We start from the raw sequence: 24,158 nt of genomic DNA, 5'->3' as shown, positions 1-24,158 counted from the left end.
CTTACATGTACTTCGCCTAAATGGTCTTCCTACCTTCTAGATTATTATATTAAACCTGCCGTTGTCCCAGGGTCCGTGTATGAATTCTCTAGATTGTTTTCATCTGCTCACATTGTTTGAGTATACCCCCCCAAGGCTACCTTTGGAACAATCTTTGTTTCATAGGCGCTGGAACTACAGTCTTGAACCCAACACTCTGACCACCAAGGGATATATTATTGCTGGCATTTTAGAGGGCTCGAAGTTCGAACATGATTTGCAGACTATGTTCTTGCCGAGTTTTGATTCCAGCCCGTTTGGTGATTCGCGCGTGGACAATAGCCAGGATCATCACGGCTGTTTGATGAGCAATGGGGGTTTTATCGATCTCTTCGATGTTTTGCTGATAAATGCTAACTGGAAAAATGTCATCAATTTGTTTCATATAAAAGCTAGTTGTAATACATGTAGACACTCGATCATGAAGTTAGCCTTGCGCCAAGCACCTGCTCAGATGCCCAGCTAATATGAGGTCGCCAGTCAGAGTCCAAGATTGCTATGATATCTTCCATGACCTCGCGGCCCCAGGACCCCATGCACCAATTTTCTTGCCCCAGATGCAAAAACACACAGAGGTGTGCGAGTACCACCAATGCAAGGGGTTTTCGGCTCTTCAAATCATCAAGATACTCTTCTGGAACTCGCATGGCCCATCCACCGGCCAATGTCATCGATGTTGGTTCTTTATACGTATATGAGATAAGGCGTTCAATTGTATTGATTGCCGTATTATACGGTCTAGGATCATGGTCAGGTGAATGCAAACTGTACCGATCGTGTAAGTGCTTGAGCCGGTCAAGAGCCATCAAGACATCCTCCGGAATGGTAACTTCCGGAGGAGTCATGTTGAAAAGAGGCGCGAAGCTGCTTTGATGTATATAAGTTTCCTCAATGAAGATAACCGACTGTATTCCACGAGCTAGAACGAACACATTCGTGAGCGCTTCGAGTTTCGAGCCCTCCTTGGTAACACCCATTTTCAGAGCGCTCGCAAGGCCGAAAGCAAACGCCATACTGGCAAAGCTCATCATTGCTTTCGCGTTGGATTGGCTGATGTTGTTCAGCTGCTCCGAGAATATAGATAAAGCGGTGTTTTTATGTGCGATGGCTATATCGAGCCACATGACATGTCGCCCATCTTCTCTTAGATGGGACAGGTGTAGAGCGGACAGGGCCAGGATGCCGTGCAACAGGAACGGTGTATTGAGGGCTTCCTGGAGCACAATCTTCTCCCAGACCTTCCTCGTCTCTTCATTGCGTGCAAAGCACTTGTGAGTGTGGTTGATCCACTCTAGTGTGAGTTCGAGCTGCGTCATATCCAACGAAGGCGCACCTGCCGTTGATTGCGAGTCACCTGAATGAGTGCGTTTTTGTAAGATAAGATTTTGGCTGTCGGGTAATGAGTTCTGAGAGCTATGATTTCCGGTCGACGGCGATGCCCGTTTTCAGGATCGTCTTGTCGGTCTTTCCGCAAAGAGATACGGCCCGGGCGCCGTGTAGGTGCATGTCTCTTCTCGCAGGCTACGGTTGCTGCAGATCGGACGCTTCTCATCACACTGAGTACGAGATTAGCGCATGAAAACTGGCGGAGAGATAAGAGGCTCGTTATTTGTCATCGGGATCTATGATTTTGTACCTTTACTCTTCACTGCTTGCACGTGGTGCACCCATGTCGCGACTTTTTATGCGAGCAACGCAGGGGCATGTTGCCGGGTGCAGCTGGATTTAAAGAGAGGCAGCACGTGAGACCATCGGGCTGAGTAGCGCTATACAGATAGATAGCCCGGAATCTAGTGTAGTGATGCAAGGCATGTCACTTGGGAGAAGAAGAAGAACCCGTAGGCAGTCATAAACCCGAATACGAGTGGCCCGTGGGACGGACCGGGTGTTCTGATTATCCGATTGGGCTGAAATTCTAATGCCCCGAGCCCTGTCGCCGATTGGCTCCTTGGTCCCTGACCGCTCCCGAAATAGATTAACCGCGGACCCTGTAGCAGCCTCAGGCATCATCAGGCTACAACATGCATCAACTATATGCTGCAAACTAGTTGCAGATTAACAATGTGGAACCGTATCGTGCAATTAGGCAGGATACATTTGACATATTCCGCCTCATGACATGCAGGCAGACATACTGAAGTCCCTACCTGCAAGCAGATTGATGTATTCGCTATGTAATATTGCAAAGCTAGAGTTGTATACTCGTTTGCTCTGAATGCCTCTAGGCAACATGACTGCCTATTTCCCTCTGAAGAACTCGCCAGTCTGTTGACTAACTCTGTGGGTGGTTTTATTTCAGACACTGCTTGTCTACAGGTTTAGAGTGTCAAAGTGAACTATCTTCATAATTGCATCGGAGCCTCTTGACGAATCAGTCTGTCTGCACTGGACAACGGGGCGAGAGCACATGACCTCCATTCCCCAGAACACAGGCAGCGGCACGCTGGAGATTCTTCCCTCGTCAATTATCCCAGACAACCGCCACAACCTCTCCCTCCAGAGACTTTCTCGCAAGAAGCGGTCCCGGCTTTTCAGCTTCTCCGTCCCACCCAGTCACTGCCACCGCATGACTGCTTTGCAATGCCTCTGCGACAATTCCAGTCTGCGTGGCCATCTCGAACTGGCGGGGGGTATTTCCGTACGCAGGGTACAGACCACCGAAGGTGACATTGGTGGGGAAATGGCCACTGGCGTCGGCGCAAGTGAACACCCCAATCGAGTCATTCCCAGCCCCAAATGTGTTATCGCCCCGGTTGCTGACCACGATGCGGTTGTTTTCAGGCTAGTAAGCGAGCGTCAGCGTCAGCATCTTTAGCGTCGATCTTACGTGAGATGGAAAGCAAAGCTACTCGGAAAAAGTATCCGGAAACTCAGATAAACATGCTGCCGCATATTCCGGGAGAACTTACCGAGATGGCGACCTCAGCAACCTTGGAGCCATTGGGAGGCGTCAACCCGCCGTACGTGTTCGAGGTGTAGAACTCGTCAAACGAGATGGTTCGGTTGGTCGGATACGTGACCTTGTACCCGGTGAGATGATTGCTCAGCTCGGATGTGAGATAGAAGAGGACATCCTTGGTCTGACTAGTGGCACCCTTAGGGGTCCAAAACACGCCGTGTCTGGGACCAGACCCTGGTGCCGCGACGAGGGGTTCCTGCGGCTCCAGGAGTCCGGTATACGGATTGACGCGAAAGATGCGAACGAGATCGGCTCCAAGGTCAGGGACCAGAACAAATTGTCCGGTCGGGTCGACTACCACCCCGTGGCAATGGGAGGCATCTTGTCGATCCGGGACCGGACCGGGCTCGGCGAGTTCGTATGTGAAGGTCTGCGACCGATTGAAGACACCGGTAATCGGGTCCAGGGAGTATGAGGTGACGGCTGATCCTTCGCTGAGAGGGGTCAGCTGTGAGATAACAGTTAGGCTGCAACACCAACGCGATCACATACTAATGAGCCACCGCGAAGAACTTCCGATTGGAAAGTCCTGGGGCTGAATAAAAGTGGGACTGGACCGGACCTGCCATGGTCTCCATCTGGGTGATACGGGCCAATGAACCGTTGGCATTGACTGCGAACGAGGTCAAAGTACCATTGCTCTCATCCACAGCCTCGTCAAGGCAGTACAAAACACGGTGGTCTTGGTCCAGCATCAGCCACGAAGGATTGATGCCGCAGTCGGTCGATTGAGCGAGAGTGGTCAACTCAGCACCCCCCTGAGACTTAGTCAAGGAGAGGGTCGTCACGGTGCCTGCATAGGAGGCAGCATAGAGTCTGGATGCCACAGCCGTGGTCCCAAAAATGAGGGGTATGATGGATGGTTTCATTTTAGGCACTGGGTACTTTTGGAAGATGATAGCGTATACTGGCAGATTTCAGAGTACTCCGAACCCGGCTTATGAAGACTTCGTGAAGATACGCCAGGTGTGTTGGATCCGGTTGTCTGGATGTGGCGAGATTGGTAACGAGATGATTGAGGGGACTGAGGAGATTTGCAAGCAGAAGGTCCAGAACCTTGGATGATATAATCGCCTGCACTAGTTGATTGTGTGCTGGTCTTTACTGCCTTGCATGGATCATCACTTGGCAGGATGTCTATACCGATATAGTGCCTTCTCATGAAAGCAGAGGCCGTTCTCATTGGGCGATACCCTGCCATCCCACGGCGGGCTTTCTGGGCGCCAATACCCTAGTCTCGGGTCCAATCTTGGCCCACATGCCGTGATCAGCAGCAACCACGGTTCCGACTGACGGACGGCAGATCGTTCAGGCTACTATGCAGATATCTGAAGAAATACTATCCCAACATCGGCAGGCGACAATATGATGGCTGTCACTTGTTCATGCTTCGTTACATGGTTGTGAAACGGGCCGGTGACGCCCCTGTCACCTGTCAACTGGCGCACAAACTCGATCGGCTTTTTCGAACGGCGAACCAACCATCTCCGAAGCCGTCTGCGACCAGGAGGACCCTTATGGTTCTGCACTTGGTAGGAACTTACCGGAGAACCTATCGGGAAATGCCCCTCGACGAGGTCGGCATCCCGGAATCCGACCTTGGCGCCAAGCTGATATGCACTGGGTGTTCGTTGGAACATCATCTTGCATGAATCCAATTATCGACAGCCATTCAGACATGCCAGGGTTGCTGTTAGCATGATGCACATTATCGTAATGGCTGCCCAGGATGCCAATCCTTCGTTCCACGGAGCTAGATCCTCTGACTACCATTCAGGCTGCCTACACGATGCCTCGGATCAATGTGGCTGAGACTGTGTATGCGATGTACAGCCTCTATCAGAATGATTTCGCATCAGGGGCGACAGAAACATGAAAAAGATGAGTCTCGACCGCGAGAATGAGGTATATATAGCGCCATCTCGCCACTCTGTATCCTCTCATCACACCCGGTTCATCGTCTTCATCATTTGTTCATCATGAGGTCTCTCATCTTCAACTCGTTCCTCATTTCTGCAGTTTCTGCCCTGCCTCATTATGCAAGACGCAGTCTCCTTGAAGCAAACCTCCTGACGGATCCCTCGAAGGTGGCCGAACACACGGTCGACTACATCATTGCTGGTGGAGGTTTGACAGGGTTGACAGCCGCGGCCCGTCTCTCGGAGAACCCAAATATCACGGTCCTCGTCATCGAGACTGGGTTCTACGAGTCTGAGCGCGGTCCAATTATCGAAGACTTGAACACCTACGGGGACATCTTCGGCACCACTGTCGACCACGCTTACGAGACAGTCGAGCTAGCCACCAATAACCGAACTGAAGTGATCCGGTCTGGTAACGGGCTTGGTGGCTCAACCTTAGTTAACGGTGGAACATGGACACGTCCTCACAAGGCTCAGATCGACTCCTGGGAGAGCGTCTTCGGAAACGATGGCTGGAACTGGGATACCCTGGTGGCCTACTCTCACCAGGTTGAGACCGTCCGCGCACCCAACGAGAAGCAAATCGCGGCTGGCCATTATTTCGACCCCTCTTGCCATGGCCAAAACGGTTCTGTCCATGCAGGGCCCCGTGATACGGGAGAGTCTTACTCTCCGATCATGAAAGCACTCATGAGCACCGTGCAGGACCAAGGCGTTCCCATCCAGCAGGACCTCTCATGCGGCAACCCGCACGGCGTCTCCATGTTTCCCAACTCGTTGAACGAAGAGCAAACCCGCTCTGACGCCGCGCGCGAATGGCTTCTCCCCAACTTCCAAAGACCCAACCTCCAGGTCCTGACCGGACAGCGTGTCGGAAAGGTCCTGCTGGACCAGACGGGCGAGACCCCGCAGGCCGTGGGCGTGGAATTCGGCACCCACAACAACACCAAATACAACGTGTACGCCAATCACGAGGTCCTCCTGGCAGCCGGATCGACCGTCTCTCCCCTCATTCTTGAATACTCCGGTATCGGCATGAAATCCATCCTCGACAGCGTCGGCATCGAAACCATCGTGGACCTCCCCGTCGGCCTGAACCTGCAAGACCAAACCACCACTCCGGTCACATCGCGCATCACATCCGCAGGAGATGGGCAAGGCCAGGCCGCGTACTTCGCGACCTTCAACGAAACCTTCGGCGACTACGCACCCCAAGCGCACGAGCTTCTCAACACCAAACTAGCCCAGTGGGCCTCGGAGACCGTCTCCCGCGGCGGCTTCCACAACGTCACCGCCCTGACCATCCAATACGAGAACTACCGCGACTGGATCGTGACCCACGACGTCGCCTACTCGGAACTCTTTCTCGACACCGCCGGCTCCATCAGCTTCACCGTGTGGGACCTCCTCCCGTTCACCCGCGGGTACGTGCACATCCTCGACAAGGACCCGTATCTGCACCGCTACGCCTACAACCCGCAGTACCTGCTCAACGAGCTCGACCTCCTCGGCCAAGCCGCAGCCTGCAAGCTGGCCCGCGAGCTCTCCAACTCCGGCGAAATGCAGACCTACTTCGCCGGCGAGGACGTCCCGGGCGATAACCTGGCCTACGACGCCGGATTGGACGACTGGGCCGAGTACATCCGGTATAACTTCCGTCCTAACTATCACGGCGTGGGCACTTGCTCTATGATGCCTAAGGAGCTGGGTGGTGTGGTTGACTCCACGGCGCGGGTGTACGGCGTGCAAGGGCTGCGCGTGATTGATGGCTCGATCCCGCCGACTCAGGTGTCCGCGCACGTCATGACGGTGTTTTACGGAATGGCGCTGAAGGTGTCTGAGGCGGTGTTGGAGGATTACGCTGCTTCTCTTTAGAATGAGGTGAACGCTAAAGTGTAGCTGGATCATTCGATATTTCAATGTTACGGCCATTGTTGCTAGAACCCGATATCGATACCGATACATAAATAGGTTAGTTAGTTACTGTTGATAGATTGGATAGAATGCAAGTTTTTTTTTATGCGTCATTTACGCTCATGTCTCGTCGGGGAAATTCCAGGTACGCTAGATGCTGGATAGTATAGTTACTACTTCAGAAATGATTTACTCATGATTACGCAGCACAGCCCTCGTGCAACATGACACGCCTTAAATGGTCTGATACGCCTTATGCTTGGGCTTTCCCCGCAAACCATTCGCATGAAATATACTGCTGAGAGGTACGTAGGTGCATTGCAGCTAGTTATGTCCGAACAGGGAAGGTACAGAGACTGCAGCCATGAACGGGGGATGTAAACTGACCGCTATTGTCGGGCAGCAATCTCTCCCCATAATCACAGCCACGACCACAACCACCAATCAATCAATGTCTGTAAGACAGGGTATCGAGAACACCTATACAAAACAAGCATCCCCCAACCAGTCAACCGGCCAACCGGCCAACCGGCTACCTAACCTAACCTAACCAAGTATAGTATATATCCACTACCCATCCGCCTCCAAAATATCAGCATACCGATTCAACGACCTCCCAATCAGATTAACCAACTGCCAGATATAATCCGCGGTGAACAGCCTCGCCCACAGCCTTGTAACAGTCGCACTAAGTCGAGTATTGTTAGCGAGCAACCAGTCGCGCGAAACACCATGTTGAGCCTCCATGACCATCTCGAGGACGAATTCGAGGAGTTTACTTTCCTGCTCGGTCAGACCCGGGGCTGGGTTGGAGACGGTGGCCACCTCGAGCCATTTGGCTAGTAGGACGGCGCATTCGAGCGAGCAGAGAGCGTACTGGTTAGACCAGGAGACGACGAGGGTGCGAGCGACGTAGTTGATGCCTAGTTTGATGGGGGTGCTGAGGGCGTGGGCGCAGTGAAGTGCAGCGCGAGTGAGACGGTCGCTGCGCTGGACGGAGAGGTTGTCGCGGAGCGACCGGGCGATTATATCTGGGTTCCAGGTCTCGAGGCGGCGGGCGGAGCTGAAGTCGGCGTTGAGGCGGATGTAAGCGAGTCGGAGGAGGGCGGTGGATGTAAACGATAGCGGGCCGTGGGGGTTGAATGGGTCGATGGAGGATTCCTGGTTATGTTCCCAGCATTGACACCAGTGTTCGAGGGCTTGTTCGAGGGATGTGATGACGGACGGGGAGAGGAAGCTGCCGTTGGAGACGGGGAGACGGCTCGCCTTCTGGATGAGCCAGATGTTCTGGATCATGGCGTGGATGAGCACGTATCCGCCCATGGAGGAGAAGGAGTCTAGGCTGTTTTTGGCGGACTGGGAGGGGGTGAAGAGGGAGTTGAGGGCGTCTTGGAGCTTGAGTTCGCCGCGGCTTTGGTTGCGGCTGCGCTCCTCGCGCCATTCGCCTGCGGTGGTGGCGGTCCATTCTTTCTCCGTGCAGGGGAGATCGAGCGCGAGTTCCTCGGTCAGGATCAGCGGGGGGATGTCGAACACGATGGTGTGGACACTGAAGAAGCAGAAGACGATGAGTTTGGTCCGCTTGAACATCTCGTTGCGGATCCAGCTTTCCCATGACCCGTCCTGTGGGGGGAGATCGTTGAGGCCTCCTTGACGAAGGAGGGTTTCCATGAAGCTGCGGATGTACAGTGCTTCGTAGTGAGGGGGGTCTCGTTCGAACCAGCACGAGACGGAGATGAGGAGTAAGAGCGCCTGCACGGATTCGATGATGTCCTGACTCCTAGCGGCCGGATCGACCGGGCCCTGTGCTTTGGGGCTGATACAGCCCCACTGGAGGTCTCTGCGGATGTGTTCGAGGGTAACGGCTTTGGCCACTTTGTATAGGCTCATGCTGGCTTCGGGTTCGCGACAGTACTGGGCGCCCACGGCAGCCATGGCAAAGATCAGATGGAGCGGCATGGAATCCAGGTCCAGGGTTGGGACGTGCATGAACGGGTAGTGGTAGTGGAAGTTGGTCATGTATCCACCAAGGAACCTTGACAGGGCGTGTCGGGATGGGGAGTAGGGGTGGGAGATGACGTTGGCGTATTCTGGTAACGTTGCGATGATGCGATCGCGACATTGCGCCGTGAGGGAGATGTGAGCGCCCGGGTCGCGGGATTTGTAAGGGACGTGGGCCCCTTCAGGCTGGAGCGATGGTAGCTGGGTCCCATGTCTGGGGAGAATCGAGCTGGAGGGGGTTTCGACGTCGGTGCTGGCCTTTTCGACGGGCTGGCTGTACTCGGATGTCGAGTCGAAGTGAAAGGCGGGAAAGAGAGGGAGTGGTTGGTAGGTCGGGGAGAAGGGGTGACTGGGGAGGGGGATGCTGTCTAGAAAGGTCGTGAAATCGTCTCCATCGTAAGAAGTGACTGGTCCGTATCCCACAAAGGGTTCACTGAAGCCAGTTGGTACCGGAGGCCCTGGGCCTGGCGGGTTTGGGGTCGCTATCGGATGGCCCACTGTGGGTGCCAACTGGGGAGGGTAAGGCCCAGGAGGGCCGGGGAGTAAAGGCTGGGTCCCTGGCAGGGTGGAAGTAGAGGCGGAAGAGGGATGGTCGGTGACCGCTGAAGCCAGGACATTCAATCCCTCGAACTGGACCTGTGGGGAGGCCGAAGCTGGCGACGATGCTGGTCCGTGTGCGGGCGCGGCACCATGGGCGAGGCGCTCATGGCGAGCCAGGAGATCTCTAGATATCGGGGTGACTCAGTACAGATCTCAGTGGAGGCAAAATACCATTGGCTGATGGACGCGTACTTGCGAGTGAACGACTTGGGGCATTGATCGCAGAGATACGGCTTCTCTTTGGTGTCTGGAATTGGGGTTAGCAGGATTCCCCGAATCATGCGAGCGGGGATCGGGGATCGTACGCGACCGGTCATGACGCTGGAGATGTTCCAACCGCGCAAAGGTTCGGGAGCATCGTTCGCACTGGTACTGCTTGAGGGGTTTAACCATGCCGGGAGCACTGCTCGACGGACAGACAGGTCCAGATGATTGTGCGACGGGAGGGGATTGTAATTGTGATGTGCTCGTGGCGATGCTGACCGATCGCGGCCTCGATCGGCGCCAGGCCGCCAAGCCCGGCCTGAATCCCGGGGCGCTTTCCGCATCGGGAGGGACACGAGGGTACGGAGTACAGTAGAAAGAAATGTGCCACTACTACTTCTCCAGCACATTACATCCTCTACAGTGCATCTTCCTACCCCTGTTGACATATCTTACTACTGTCTAGTGCACTCTGGTTCTCTGCACTAACAACCATCTTTCCCACCTTCTCGGCCGAGAAATGGCTAGCCTCGGAAATATATATCCTTATCTCAAGCAGAGACCTATGCTACATCAACTGCAGCCCATCAGCTTTCCCATGTGGGCTGAATACTCGTGAGATGGCGGAACGCCTGGAGATGCCAATCCCTGCGTGGTAGAACTACAGATAGAAAGGATCTGAAAGAGCTGGAGCAGACCACGCGATTCCAATCTGACCTGATAATCCCTGTAGCTTGGCTTCCAACAACCTAGAGTGGCTTAACCTGACTGTTATATCTTAATCTTAACCTGGCCATAACCTGGCGGTCAGGTTAAGATATAAAAAATTTTTAATTATATAGTTAAGATCAGATTAAGATATAACTGTTACTATAACTATTTATATCTATTAATTAGAAAGATTAGATATAGTAGATAAATTAATAATTATAGATTAATTTATAATATATATATTCTTTTTATATAAATAATATATAAAGTATAATATATATTTAATTACAGTATAAATATAATAATATTCTTTAGATATAGTCTACTGCTTAATCTACTTAATTAATTATATTAAGAAATATACTATACTCTAAAAAAGACTTTTATAAAATCTAATATAAAAGAAATAAAAAAAAATATAAAATATTTATTTTTTATACTGTTTAGAATAATAATTATAATAATATAGAAATTATAAAGATCGGGTCTCTATCTTTATCTAAGTATATATAATAATTAAAAACTTAGATAAGACTAGTTCTTCTAATTTTAATAATAATTTATTCTCTGAATTATCTTCAAGATTATTTATATTCTTATTTTTACTAATATAAAAATAGTAATTATCTTATTCTTTTTTTATTTTTTAGATATAAAAATAATTAAATCTGAATTAAGATTATTAAATATATTCTGATATTTCTTACTTATAATAAAATAATTAATATATATTTAAAGTATAACTGCTTTAATTATATTAGAATTAAGATAGTTCTAATAATAGTAACAGATATTTTAAAAACTATTAAAAAAATATTTAATACTGATATTATTAATTATAATTAAAAGAAAATCTTTAATTATTTAATAAAGAATAGAAAACTAATTATAATAAAATTTTTAATAAATAAGAATATTAATATACTCTGTAGTATCTAGAATTATATTAGTTTAATTAAAGATATCTTAAGAAACTATATATCTTTAATATCTAAATATATCTTAAGTTCTTTATATATCTCAACTGCGGGTGAGGATCTCTAATATTTAAAAATATTATAAAAGATCTTATCCAGATCTAATAATAACTCAAAGACTATTAATAATATATTAATTATTAGATTTTAACTAAAATAGAAAGAGAATATTTTCTTAAAAATAATTTAATATTTATAATATTAATTAATATTCTTATTCAGCTATATATTTTTCTTAAACTTTTTAAGCTTTAATATTAGATCTAGAATAATTATAATTATATAAATATAGTCTTCTGTCTAATAAATATAATAATAATATTTTTAGAGCTTTTAATATATATTATACAAGCTCTTAAGAATCTTCTTCTTTCAGAATATTTATTTTCTTTTTAGTCTATTAATTAAATAATCCAGATAATTAAAGAGATTGTTATAAATATTATAAATTTTATAAATAATAGACCCACTATTTTCAGAGAGATAGAAAATAAAAAAAAAAAGAGATATAAAAGCTTAAGAAGATATTTTATTTATTTTTATTTTATTATAATAAAACAAAGATAATTAATATTATTATATTTATAATACTAAATAAAACTTTTAATTGCTTAATAGAGTTTAAGTATCTAATAAATTATAAGATAGATTAAGTTCCAGCAGGTTTTATAGTTAAGAAAAAAATAATAAACTAAGCTAGATTTAAATTATTAAGTAAATAAAAACTTCTTATAATATTAAGAACTTGTATTTATAAATTATATAATCTTTTAAATCTATAATTAAGAATTAATATAATAAACTAGCTGATAGAAGACTTCTAGAAGCTCTTTATAAAAAAAGATTCTGTATTAGTCTTTTATAGATAATTTTTAGAATATATTTTCTCAAGAATTCTTAAAATATTAAAAGAGATTTTAAAACTTCTATTATTATTTTTTTATATATATTTAATAGTACTGTTTAAGGCCTTAATCTAAAGTTTCCGCAGAAGAGTATTAATTATAAACTAAATTATATAAATAAAACAGAGAATATAATACTAATTTTAAATAATCTTTAAAAAATTAAAATTAACTAGAATATTATAAAACTAAATACTCTAGCTAAGTTAAGTTCGAAGTTCAGCTGAGATTATATTAAATATTATATTATTATTATTAATATTATTAGTTATTATATTTAATAATTAATAGACAAGATTATATTTATATAAGACTGATAGAATAATTATAGCTAGATTCTTATTAATATAAGATTTAGATATTAATCAGAAGTCTAGTAAAATCTTATAATAGTTTATATCTTTTATTAAGAAGTATTTAATTAAATTAAGAAATATTTTCTAATTAAAACTAATTTAATAATCTATTATAATTAATATCTATCTAATATTTAGAAACTTTAATAGCAGCTGTATATATATTTCTTTAGATAGTTTTATAAAATATTTTTTAATTTATATTTAATTAAAAGAACTTAATTTTCGGTAGAAAAATAAAACAGCAAGATTAATTATCTATTTAAATTAAATATACTTAACAGTTTGAAATAATAGATAATAAATAATTATAAAGTATAAAACTTAATTCTGAAAATCCTGTTTATTATAAATTATAAAAGTCTAGAGAAAAATAATAATTAAAAAAGATTTATCTTAAAAGAATAAATAAATATCTGTAATAGCCCTTTACTCAGTATCTAACTAATTATTTATTTAGATATAACTAATAATAATTTCTTCTTATAATTCTTATAAAGATAATAGCTTATAGAACTAGTTTCTGAGTTTTTAATTTCTAAGTATTATAAGATATAAAAATATATAATATAATAGATATAAGAGATTTTATTAGAAAATAATATATCTTTCTAAAAACTGTTCTATATTATTAATAATTTTTTCTGATTAAAATAAAATAGCGGTTTTTTAGTTTATATATAATCTTTAAAAAAAATTATCTTCTATTATTAATTCTAAAAAATAAAGAGCTTTTTTTAGAGAGCTAAATATAGAATAATCTAGAGTGGCTTAACCTGACCGTTATACCTTAACCTTAACCTGGCCATAACCTGGCGGTCAGGTTAAGGTATAAAAAATTTTTAACCGTACGGTTAAGGTCAGGTTAAGGTACAACCGTCACTATAACCGTTTATACCTGCCGGTCAGGAAGGTCAGGTATAGCAGGTAGGTTAATAACCGCAGGTTAATTCGTAATATATACATCCTTCTTACATAGATAATATACAAAGTGTAATATATATTTAATTACAGTATAGACATAGTAATATTCTTTAGATATAGCCTACTGCTCGACCTGCTCAACCGGTCGCCTTAAGAGGTATACTACACTCTGGAAAAGGCTTTTACAGAACCTAGTATAGAAGAAATAAGAAAAGATACAGAATATTTATTCTTTATACTGTCCGGGACGGTGATCATGATGGCGTAGGAATTGTAAAGGCCGGGTCTCTATCTCTACCTGAGTACGTGTGATAGTCGAAGACTCAGGTAAGGCTAGTTCTCCTAATTCTGATAATAACCCATCCTCTGGGTCATCTTCAAGATCATCTATATCCTCATTCTCACTAATATAGAAGGTAGTAATCACCTCATCCTCCTCTTGCTCCTTGGGTGTAAAGATGATCGAATCTGGATTGAGATCATCAAGCATATCCTGATACTCCTCACTTATAGTAAAACAATCGATACACATTTGAAGCATAACTGCTTCAATTATATCAGGATCGAGACGGCTCCGGCGATAGTGGCAGATATCTCGAGAACTGTTGAAAAGACGTTCAACACTGACACCATTGGTTGCGACCGAGAGGAAATCTCTAGCTATCTGGTAGAGAATAGGAAACTGATCACGGCGGGACTTCCAGTAAGCAAGAATATCAGTATGCCCTGTAGTACCTGGAATCGTATTAGTTCGATCGAAGATGTCTTAAGAAGCTACATACCTTCAATATCTAGATATGCCTTAAGTTCTTCGCACGTCTCGACGAGAGCTGGATATGGGACAATCTTCCGATTCTTCGCGACGCGTGTAATCTCGAGATTTGGGGGAGGAGGAAAGATCTGACTTGAGAAGCTTATCTCAGTTTGGGCATTATCATGGTTTGTAAAGGTCTGAGAAACGGAAGAAGAAGGCTCGATAGTATTCTCTGAAAATAAACCAGATGACTGCAATTGACTCATGATTCTGAAGCTGTTCTGCAAATAATAGATATAGAAAGATAGAAGCAGAAAACTCTGCAAAGGCAGTTTGTTTTGCTTCAAGACACGACTTCGCGTAAATGTGATCTATCATATTTTAACATGCAGCTGAGGCGCCCGCCGTATCTTATTCATTTCAGTAGGCCTAGCAACCAGGAATTCATATCTGGAGCCCAGAGTTATAGAATAGTCCCTTCTCTTAAACAGAGCTGCTTAAGGCATAATAGACTAGGGTAGAAAGTAGATATTCATAGGAGAGGTCTGCAAAAGGCTTTTACAGGATCTTCTATAAGAGCTGTAGTATCACAGTGCAGACCTAGTGTACCCTGTTTACCTGTTCTACCCGTTCGACCTGTTTGACCTGTTTGACCTGTTTGACCTGTTTGACCCGCTCTACCCCAACAACCCGACTGTCCGCAACCTCCTTAACTGCCTGCCAGTTCCTGATCCTGTTGGTAGCTCTTCGAGCTACATCTTGTCTATGAACCTGAGGATAGCCTGACCCAGGGGAAATAGTAGAATAGAAGCAGTATATTTATTCCCAGTATTCTAATTAGTAGTTAATATATGGTTTTTCTAGTGTTCTATGATATGATTAAGGTGTACGGCTAAAACGGAGCGGTAATTATATATCTTTACACATGTTTCTCGCTGTAAGAACAATAATTTTATAAAAAGCTGAATTTTATCAACACAACTAGGATTTCCTTATTATTTCCGATGAATAGTGATAAAGAAGATACTAATTTCTTTCTCAGTTATATTTTTTTAATCTAAAAAGCTTCTTTTTATATACTTTTAGGCGACGGTGAAGATGGCCAGGTTAATAACCGTTTAACCTGGGTATACCTTAACCGTGCTAGAGCTTAAAAAGGTATAGCGGGTAGGTCTTGGCGCCAAGAACGGTTAAGACGGTTAACCGCCCGGTTTTTAGCTATACCGCGGTCAGGTATAAAAATTTCCTTAACCTGACCATAACCTGGCGGTTAGGTATAAAAATTCCAATTAACCTGACCTGACCTGGCCGTTAGCCACTCTAATAAAGATCTAAAAAACAGAAGAAAAAGGCTTAATAATATTCTTTAAAAATAAATTAAATAATTATAATTAACTTATAATTCTGAAGCTGTTCTATAAATAATAAATATAAAAAAATAAAAGCAGAAAACTCTGCAAAAATAGTTTATTTTATTTTAAAATATAACTTTATATAAATATAATCTATTATATTTTAATATACAGCTGAGATGCCTGCTGTATTTTATTTATTTTAATAAATCTAATAAGCAGAAATTTATATCTAGAGTCTAGAATTATAAAATAATCTCTTCTCTTAAATAGAGCTGCTTAAGATATAATAAACTAGAATAAAAAATAGATATTTATAAAAAAAATCTATAAAAGACTTTTATAAAATCTTTTATAAGAGCTATAATATTATAATACAGATCTAATATATTTTATTTATTTATTCTATCTATTTAATCTGTTTAACCTGTTTAACCCGCTCTATTCTAATAATCTGACTATTTATAATCTTCTTAACTGCCTGTTAGTTTCTAATTCTGTTAATAACTCTTCAAGCTATATTTTATTTATAAATCTAAGAATAGTCTGATCCAGAAGAAATAGTAAAATAGAAGTAATATATTTATTCTTAGTATTTTAATTAATAATTAATATATAGTTTTTCTAGTGTTTTATAATATAATTAAAATATACAATTAAAACAGAGTAGTAATTATATATCTTTATATATATTTCTTACTATAAAAATAATAATTTTATAAAAAGCTGAATTTTATTAATATAACTAGAATTTTCTTATTATTTTTAATAAATAATAATAAAAAAGATACTAATTTCTTTCTTAGTTATATTTTTTTAATCTAAAAAGCTTCTTTTTATATATTTTTAGACAATAATAAAAATAGCCAGATTAATAACTATTTAATCTAAGTATATCTTAATTATACTAAAGCTTAAAAAAATATAGCAGATAGATCTTAATATTAAGAATAATTAAGATAATTAACCGCCTGATTTTTAGCTATACCGCGGTCAGATATAAAAATTTTCTTAACCTAATCATAACCTGGCGGTTAGGTATAAAAATTCTAATTAACCTGACCTGACCTGGCCGTTAGCCACTCTACAACAACCTGTCCACAATTTACTTCCCACGTAGACAGTATCCAGTAACTACCCGCGGAAAGCGCTTCGATTCATTCTAGCCGCGTCAGCATAGAAAGCAAACGGGTGCCCAACCCTGTATAAACCTGCGCATGGTTGTGTTTACCGCAAGTTCGCACGGCGACAGAAGTAGACAGAGACAGAGTTTCTTCTTTATCGAATTTTTCCAAGGTACGGATGCAGTTGGAGTGCATGCATGCTACTTATCTACCTACCCGAGGACAGATGTGGAAGTATACACCTATATACTAGAGAGAGAGAGAGGGAGAGATAGCTTGGACAAACAACCGCAGTTTTCATGACTCGATAAACCCCGAGATATGGTACTTTGAACATGTCAGATCTGACTCATGACTCAGGGATTTCTTCCCAAATCCCATAGCTCGTACAGCTTACATCTGACACATGACTCACTACAAAGTACTCGGGGAAGAAATCCTGTACTCCGCAAATAGACAGATTCATTTTCAGAGGATTGACGTGCTCATCCATCAGTGGATTGATCATTCAGCTTGAGTCAACGAGATCTCATTGCATCTCATACTCCCACCTACAGTACACGATAAAAAACAGCCCGGAATGCATCAGTCTGGCCTATACTCTGTTGTTTTACCTAGTGCACCTTTATGACTAGAAAGGATGTCGAGACACCTTTTAGTCTAGGGGGGGGGGTACCGGGCGACTTCCAACATCTGTAGACTCGTCATATAGACAGGTACTCCACCAGTTCATTGAGGGGTTGAAGTTTTCATGAACATCAACATGAACATACTCACCCACCCACCCCGGAGTTTCAACCCCCTCCCCGAGAGCGATAAGCGCTTGGGCCGTACGTATCCAACTGATCTCCTCCGCGAATCCGCGACGCAGCAGAGCACCGAGCATCCAGCCATGCTATACCGTAGGGCGTGAGCTTAAGACTCATCATCCACTTCCCCGAATCCCCATCCCCATTCCCCAACCCTTGTTTAACTTTTACACCCGACCGGAAACGTCAGCGTGGCGGGCTGGGCTCGGATGAGTCAGATCACAGTAGTTAGCCGTAGCCGTAGCCGTAACCGGTAAGTAGTTATCTATCCCGCAGCCCACTAACTTGGTACCCACTAGTCCGTAACCAACCTAGTGCATAACTGGTCAGGGTTAGCAATTAGGGCACATCTCCAAATTGGAGAAAGCGACAGTGGGGGAGGGGAATTCCCGGGCTTTGCTTTCGAGATACGGAGTAGTCGCTGGGTTTTTGCTTCCCGCCATTTTTGGGGCCGGCTCGGAATGCATCCGTACACTAATTGCAAGTCTCCTCCTCACAGACCAGACCAGGGTTCGTGTTTACAGTTTTACTGTTTACGAGTCGGGGTTGTCTTTCTGCTGGCGGAATCTAGAGGGGATAGGCTCTAGGTCGTACCCTGAGCGTTGAAGACTATAGTACGTACTGAAAGAGAGAGTCTTCTAGTTAGTGGGAGGGCAGCAGCCGAACCGAATCGGCCATAGCCACGGGGGGAAGCCCGGGTGGCGACGATAACGTTGACACAAATCTCGACGAGATCTACAAGAGGAGCCTCATGAATAATCCACCCGTGCGTTAATCTAATTCTACGTACCGACGTCGCGGGCCGGACAAGAATGGATTCCTCGTTTCTCCAATTTCCTCCCCCCTCGGCACTAAATTCCCGCCCAGGGCGACGCTAGGTCAGCCTCTTTATTATAAACCGCACCGTCCCTGCGGCAGATGACCCAAACAATTCCACTGAGAGAGCCTGTCCGTTTTTTCGGCAATTCGATTCCTCACGGCGCCAGTAGGGCCTGTTCGACGCGGGATGCATATCCACGACGTTCCTCCCCCGAGTGAGTCGGGCTCAGCAGACACCGTCTACTCTCCCGAGTCGGGAATCCCGAACCCCCACCCTCAGATCCTCGGGCAGCAGAAAGATATCTCAGCGCAAGACATCGAATACCTTTACCTCGAACTCGAGACACCCCTCCCGACCCCCCTGATCACCGCGCCCCCGGGCCCCGGACAGTCGCCGCCCCCCGACGCCCCGAGTCTCGAACAGTACACCTCCCCGTTCCTGTGGCCGAAATGGCGCAAGTGGATGATGACCTGGATAGCGTGCGGGGTGACGGCCTTGGCGGGTTACTCGGCCGGCGAGGACAATGCGGCCTCGTCGCTGCTTACGGCTGAGTGGGGGATCAGCTCCGTGGTGTTCAACCTAGGCATCACGATCTTCTGTATTGGCTTTGCGCTGGCACCCATGGTGCTGGCCCCATTCTCCGAAATCAACGGGCGGCGGCCGATTTTTGTCGCGAGTGGGGTTTTGTTCACTTCTTGTATCATTGCGTGCGGAGGCACGCATGTATTCGCCGGATTGCTCATCGCGCGCCTGCTCCAGGGCGTGGGTGCTTCGACGTTCTCGACCATGGTCGGCGGCGTTATTAGCGATATCTTCCATGCGGATGACCGCAACACCCCCATGGCGTTGTTCTCGGGTGCAGCTCTCTTCGGGACCGGCCTGGCACCGCTGATCTCGAGTGTGATTGTGACTCGCACCAGCTGGCGTTGGGTGTATTGGTCCCACGCCATCGTCTCGGCTGTTTTCGTGATTATCATATATTTCTTCTTCAAGGAGACCCGAGGCAGCGTGTTGCTTAGTCGAAAGGCCACGGCCCTGAACAAGTATTATGACCAGCTCGAGGAAGCAGGCCACTTTGGTGTGATCATGGGAGAGAAGAACGAGGCCAAACGGATCCGATGGAAGGTGAAGAGCGATGAGCAGCGGGAGTCTCTCATGCAGATGATCAGCATATCCTGCTACCGGCCTTTCCGTGCGTATTCCGCATCCCTCACATGAATTTTACTCTAACCTCATCAGACATGCTCATCACCGAGCCCGTGGTCTTCTTCTTCTCCCTCTGGGTATCCTTCAGCTGGGCTGTTCTGTACCTGCAGTTTGGCTCCGTCCCGCTGGTCTTCGAGACCAACCACAACTTCAATCTTGAGCAAACCGGAGCTGTCTTCTCCTGTAAGATCTCTCCATATGGACCCGGATGATTGCTAACAGACCCAGCAATGTGCGTCGGCGCCATCCTGATCACCATCATCAGCATCTACCAAGAGAAGATCGCCAACCGGTACGGGCTCCTCCCAAAGACCCCCGAAGCGCGACTGTACTTCGTATGCTTCGAGGCGGTCCTCATGCCGGTCGGACTATTCTGGTTCGGATGGACCTCGTACCCCTCCATCCCGTGGATCTCGCCGACACTGGCCATCGGGTGCGCCACGATGGGGATCTTCGCCGTGTACCTGGCTGTCTTCAACTATTTGGCGGATACGTATCATCGCTATGCCAGTTCCGCCATTGCGGCCCAGTCATGCTGTAAGTGGCTTGAATTGGTATCAAAGACACATCAACTAACCTGCGCAGGTCGAAACCTACTCGGTGGCGTCTTCCCCCTGGTTACCAACGCGATGTTCACGAACCTCGGGTTTCCGGCGGCCTCGAGTCTGCTGGGTGGAATTGTACGTTGACCACTCCTACTCGACATGTATTGTGCTAATCGACGAATAGGGAGCTGCTCTCACCCTTGTCCCGTGGATTTTGATCTTCTACGGACCTCAGATCCGCGCGAAGAGTAAGCTGGCGAGTGTAAGTCTTCACCAAGCGGTGCTGTATCAGACTGTATGCTAACGGAAGCAGGAACTTGCGCATTGAACATGAGACGACGAAAGCGATGATCGATGATCTGTGGATACCAAAAATTAGACTTGATATATAGTAATAATAATTAGACGGGCTGTAACGCAGTCCATGGACATACAGTTGCCCTCAAAGTGGGTTTGATGATGATGAGGTCCCGCTAGCGGGCTATAAATGTGCATAATGTAAGTATGGCTTGAACGGTGTTGCTGTACTCGATTGGGGATAATAGTAGAGTGCTTGTAGATCCACCGGGAGTAGGCCATGCGGACGTCGCGTTCCGGAACCGATACACGTGTGGGTCATGCCTATCATGGAAAATTGCCATGTGCCGCAACTTGGACAGTCTAGCAACACCCGCAACGAGAGGCTGGCTTGCCGGGGTGATTCCAGACTGGTCGAGATGTAACAAGAGGGTCGTTTCTGTTTGACCTGCGAGGGGTAGCAAGGCAAATCTGAGGATCGGTGGTTGTATGTACCGTCATGATGTAACTCGCTTTTATAGAAAACGAGAAAGAGATGATAAACAAGGTCGGTGAGCGGGGGCATTCGGATTGGGTTAAACTCCAGGCGAGCCGTGGCACAGAGGGTGGGTAGCCTGATTGGGAAGGAATCCACGGGAGGGAAGGTCTTGTTTGTCGCGTTCGGGGAGATGCCGTTCCAGGAAGGAGCTGAACTATACTGTCTGTCAACTCGAACTGTCCAAGAAGCTTGATTCGGAGACTGAGTGATTCATTCCGCCTATAGAATGGGTTGGGGGTGTGGTCCGAAGCCGACTTGCTTGCTTGTGAGTGGCTTGACACCCGTGTTGTTGTCTGTAACAGGGGGTTAGTACTAAGTACTAGTACTTTGTTCAGTAATCGAGAAATCGCGGCAGAACCCCGAAGCTACACATTGCTAGCACCGCCTCCCTTTGCGGTAACAGACTGTCCATCTACATGACCATCGTTGAGAGTTGTTCGCAGTGAGCCGAGTTTATGTTAAATAAAACAATCATAATTCATGAATCTAGGGGAATCTATGTGGTCTAGGTATCATTCATCCCAACTGAACGCTCACTCATACGCCAGAGGCGCCTCGCCCGCAGCGAGATTGCACTGGCGGAACAGCCGCACCTCATCCTTGCCAAATGCGCCCACCACGGAGTGGATCACACCGCGGTTGTGGAACAGGACCAGATCACCCTCCTCCCAGTCGTGGGGGTACACATGAGGGGGGCTGATGGCCGGGCGCTGCAGCTTGTACACGATGGCCCGGACCCGAGCCAGGTCATCGATGACCGTGCCGTCCTTGAGATGGATCTTGCGCACGGCCGAGGGGTGGATCTGGAGGGCGGGCTTGCCGGTGAGAGGGTTCTTCCAGACCATCGGCAGGACCTGGATCTTGGACTCGTCGATTGGGGGGAGTTCCGAGGGGGGTAGTTCCTTGTTCTCGGAGTAGAGGCCGAGGCCTGTAGGGAGGGCGCGCGCGGGGCTCATCCAGATGTAGCTATTGAATTCGTCAGTTTACATCACGAATTGCTGGGGACAGGACATACGGATGAGGCGCATATTCCACGCGACTGCTGAGGACAAACTCTTTGTCCTCTTCCGACAGCATGTCGAACATCCTCTCGCCGCTGACGAACGCGGTGGTTCCCAGAGGCACATCCAACGTCTCGTCCGACCCGTCATCGTACCGCAGAGTCTGTCTCCGGCCCTTGGGGACACGGACCGCCAGCAGGGTTGTAACGCGAGGGGGGTAGAAATCGTAGAGCGCGGCGTCGATGTGCCACCGGTAGAAACGGGTGAAGTCGTAGTCCTCCTCGTCGGGGATGGCGTCGCGATGGAAGGTGCGGTGGTGGGGGTGTTTCAGCTGGATGTTGGACAGGCCCTCGTAGGACTCAACGAAGCCATGGCCGATGACCTGGACCTGGGGTTGATGGGGGACGGTCTTGAGGTCCGGGTGCAGGATACTGCGCTTCCCATCGATGGTCTTGCCGTGGCCGTACTGGGAGGCGGAGGGGTCGAATCGCCGGGTGAGCTCGTACTGGGCCTTGGGGGAAAGGTGGTGTTGATTCTTCACGACGACAACGAGGTTCTCGTAGAGGGCTTTGTGGATGATGGTGAAGTCGTCATCTACCGAATTGGATTGAGAGTCAGTCCTGAGTACAATTGCAGTTGGTCAATCCAGTCGGTGTGCAGCTGGATGCACTCACCGGTCAAGTTCTCGAGGTCGATGTTCTCGATCACGGCTCCGAAGTCGATGTCGGAGCCGGGAGGAGGAGGTAGGGAGTGAACAGTAGGGGCCATGATGCAAATCGTCCAGAAGCGGTTCGGGGGACAGCATAATTGCGGGGGGGGAGGATGATTTTAATAGCAGTTGTCGCATTCGTCGGCGGCGGGCAGCCCCGGCCGCGGAAGAGGCCGACTGCCTCCATCCCGCGGGCGAGCCACCCTATCTGGCCCGCTCTCCCGCAGGGCAATCCACCTTCCTGAGGCCACAAGGCCACAAGGCCATCACTATGGCCGAGGCCGGATGGCTTCGTGGGCCTTGCCGGTATGAGGCCTGAGGCCGCAAGCCGGCAGTCAGTGTCGGTTCCCGGACTAAGGGAGCGAGAGCCGACAGCACCATGCATGTTGCCTCAGGTGTCCATGTTAAGTGCAGTCCTCCAGTGACCATCATTATCACCATTATATTGCCCGGGTTTCTTGATTCCCGACTATCATTGCTGAATTGGGTACCATGATTGAAAAATATTGCTTTGCAAATCGAAGAAGAGAGATACACATGGAATTCCTTTGAATGCTCAGACCCTTTTCTGGATGAGCAACCCGCCAGACAGCCTGAGGCCGAAATCCGGCAGATGCGTCTTGGTCCCTTCTTTCTCTCGACGCGTCTTTGACTTGACAACACCCCGACATCAAACCATCGAGTCCTGTCATGGCCAACTTTACCAGGTTTCCGGTCACTTCCGCGCCAGCCGCCCTTTCATTTCCACTCAGTGTCATCTCGAGCACCGTTGCCTCACAGAGCTACTCACTGGCTACTAAGTTAGTGACGTGATGCTAGCTGCTACTCCGCACTAACTCACGGCTAACTAAATACATAGTAGTTGGTGTTAGGGACGGGTCGGCAACGGGCAAAAATATAGCCCTTCGAACAGCAATATTCACCATCATCGGAGATCTTTGGTTGTCCCGTACGATATAGCCAATTTCATCGATCTAAACACTTCGAGACATACCTCCGACCAGGGGGCCAACTGCTGCCTTTAACGGGGACAAGTTTCGGTCAGGTGTTTGGCAAAGGACAATCGACCCACCGCTGCTGGCAATCGGCTGGGAATATACTCGGGGGTTTTCTTCAGACGGGAATTAAGCTTCCTACACCCACTTTTGTTGCGGAGATCGTTCCCCTCAAACTCCACCAGTACCCTGGGGGATGAAGGATAAAAGCGATGCCTCCAAATCGAGCCCCTGTCGTACCCCCGCCGGATAAGAGCAACATTGACACGGCGCCACGCTCACGAACGGGCGCTTCAGGTACAGTGCGCTGATGTCGTTTTCCCACCACTTATCGCAGTGACCTCCCCGAAGGCGACAAAGCCATTGCGCGTCAAACACGGGAAATATAGCGTGGCGTTCTCTGAAGAGAGCCATGCGAAGCTTATGCAGGAACTATCACATTATCCCGTGCGCTACGGTAATTCTTCCGACGGAGCTGCGGCACCCTGATCCGTATTCA

The 24,158-nt window shown here is 46.6% G+C and overlaps 6 protein-coding genes across 6 annotated transcripts; 2 read left to right on the top strand and 4 right to left on the bottom strand.

Moving 5' to 3' along the window:
- Window positions 1-391: 391 nt before the first annotated feature.
- On the bottom strand, window positions 392-1,840 carry BO70DRAFT_323526 (uncharacterized protein). The gene is made up of 2 exons (XM_025540594.1): window positions 1,676-1,840; window positions 392-1,595 (listed from the first exon to the last, which is right to left on the bottom strand). The coding sequence occupies exon 2, from the start codon at window positions 1,353-1,355 to the stop codon at window positions 459-461; it is 897 nt and encodes a 298-aa protein (XP_025395129.1). The 5' UTR covers window positions 1,356-1,595; window positions 1,676-1,840; the 3' UTR covers window positions 392-458.
- A 660-nt stretch (window positions 1,841-2,500) lies between these two features.
- BO70DRAFT_300894 (putative isomerase YbhE) lies at window positions 2,501-3,867 on the bottom strand (the record flags this gene model as incomplete). The annotated part of the gene is made up of 3 exons (XM_025539687.1): window positions 2,501-2,821; window positions 2,949-3,432; window positions 3,512-3,867. 3 exons carry the CDS (start codon window positions 3,865-3,867, stop codon window positions 2,501-2,503), a joined length of 1,161 nt encoding a protein of 386 aa, XP_025395128.1.
- A 1,110-nt stretch (window positions 3,868-4,977) lies between these two features.
- Window positions 4,978-6,795, top strand: BO70DRAFT_432869 (GMC family oxidoreductase; the record flags this gene model as incomplete). Its single annotated transcript, XM_025548361.1, has 1 exon — window positions 4,978-6,795. One exon carries the CDS (start codon window positions 4,978-4,980, stop codon window positions 6,793-6,795), a length of 1,818 nt encoding a protein of 605 aa, XP_025395127.1.
- A 248-nt stretch (window positions 6,796-7,043) lies between these two features.
- On the bottom strand, window positions 7,044-9,825 carry BO70DRAFT_390418 (transcription factor domain-containing protein; the record flags this gene model as incomplete). Its single annotated transcript, XM_025546151.1, has 3 exons — window positions 7,044-9,556; window positions 9,625-9,679; window positions 9,738-9,825. The coding sequence occupies 3 exons, from the start codon at window positions 9,823-9,825 to the stop codon at window positions 7,405-7,407; spliced, it is 2,295 nt and encodes a 764-aa protein (XP_025395126.1). The 3' UTR covers window positions 7,044-7,404.
- Window positions 9,826-18,380: 8,555 nt separating this feature from the next.
- Window positions 18,381-20,558, top strand: BO70DRAFT_366204 (MFS transporter). Its single transcript, XM_025544278.1, has 6 exons — window positions 18,381-19,560; window positions 19,608-19,757; window positions 19,803-20,111; window positions 20,160-20,254; window positions 20,304-20,381; window positions 20,433-20,558. Exons 1-6 carry the CDS (start codon window positions 18,555-18,557, stop codon window positions 20,445-20,447), a joined length of 1,653 nt encoding a protein of 550 aa, XP_025395125.1. The 5' UTR covers window positions 18,381-18,554; the 3' UTR covers window positions 20,448-20,558.
- An 872-nt stretch (window positions 20,559-21,430) lies between these two features.
- Window positions 21,431-22,762, bottom strand: BO70DRAFT_432866 (TauD/TfdA family dioxygenase). The gene is made up of 3 exons (XM_025548360.1): window positions 22,630-22,762; window positions 21,970-22,549; window positions 21,431-21,920 (listed from the first exon to the last, which is right to left on the bottom strand). Exons 1-3 carry the CDS (start codon window positions 22,721-22,723, stop codon window positions 21,488-21,490), a joined length of 1,107 nt encoding a protein of 368 aa, XP_025395124.1. The 5' UTR covers window positions 22,724-22,762; the 3' UTR covers window positions 21,431-21,487.
- Window positions 22,763-24,158: the final 1,396 nt, after the last annotated feature.

Source organism: Aspergillus heteromorphus (assembly GCF_003184545.1).
Source record: "Aspergillus heteromorphus CBS 117.55 chromosome Unknown BO70scaffold_39, whole genome shotgun sequence".
In the NCBI taxonomy this organism is placed as follows: domain Eukaryota; kingdom Fungi; phylum Ascomycota; class Eurotiomycetes; order Eurotiales; family Aspergillaceae; genus Aspergillus; species Aspergillus heteromorphus.
This window is presented reverse-complemented; position numbering and strand designations above follow the sequence as displayed.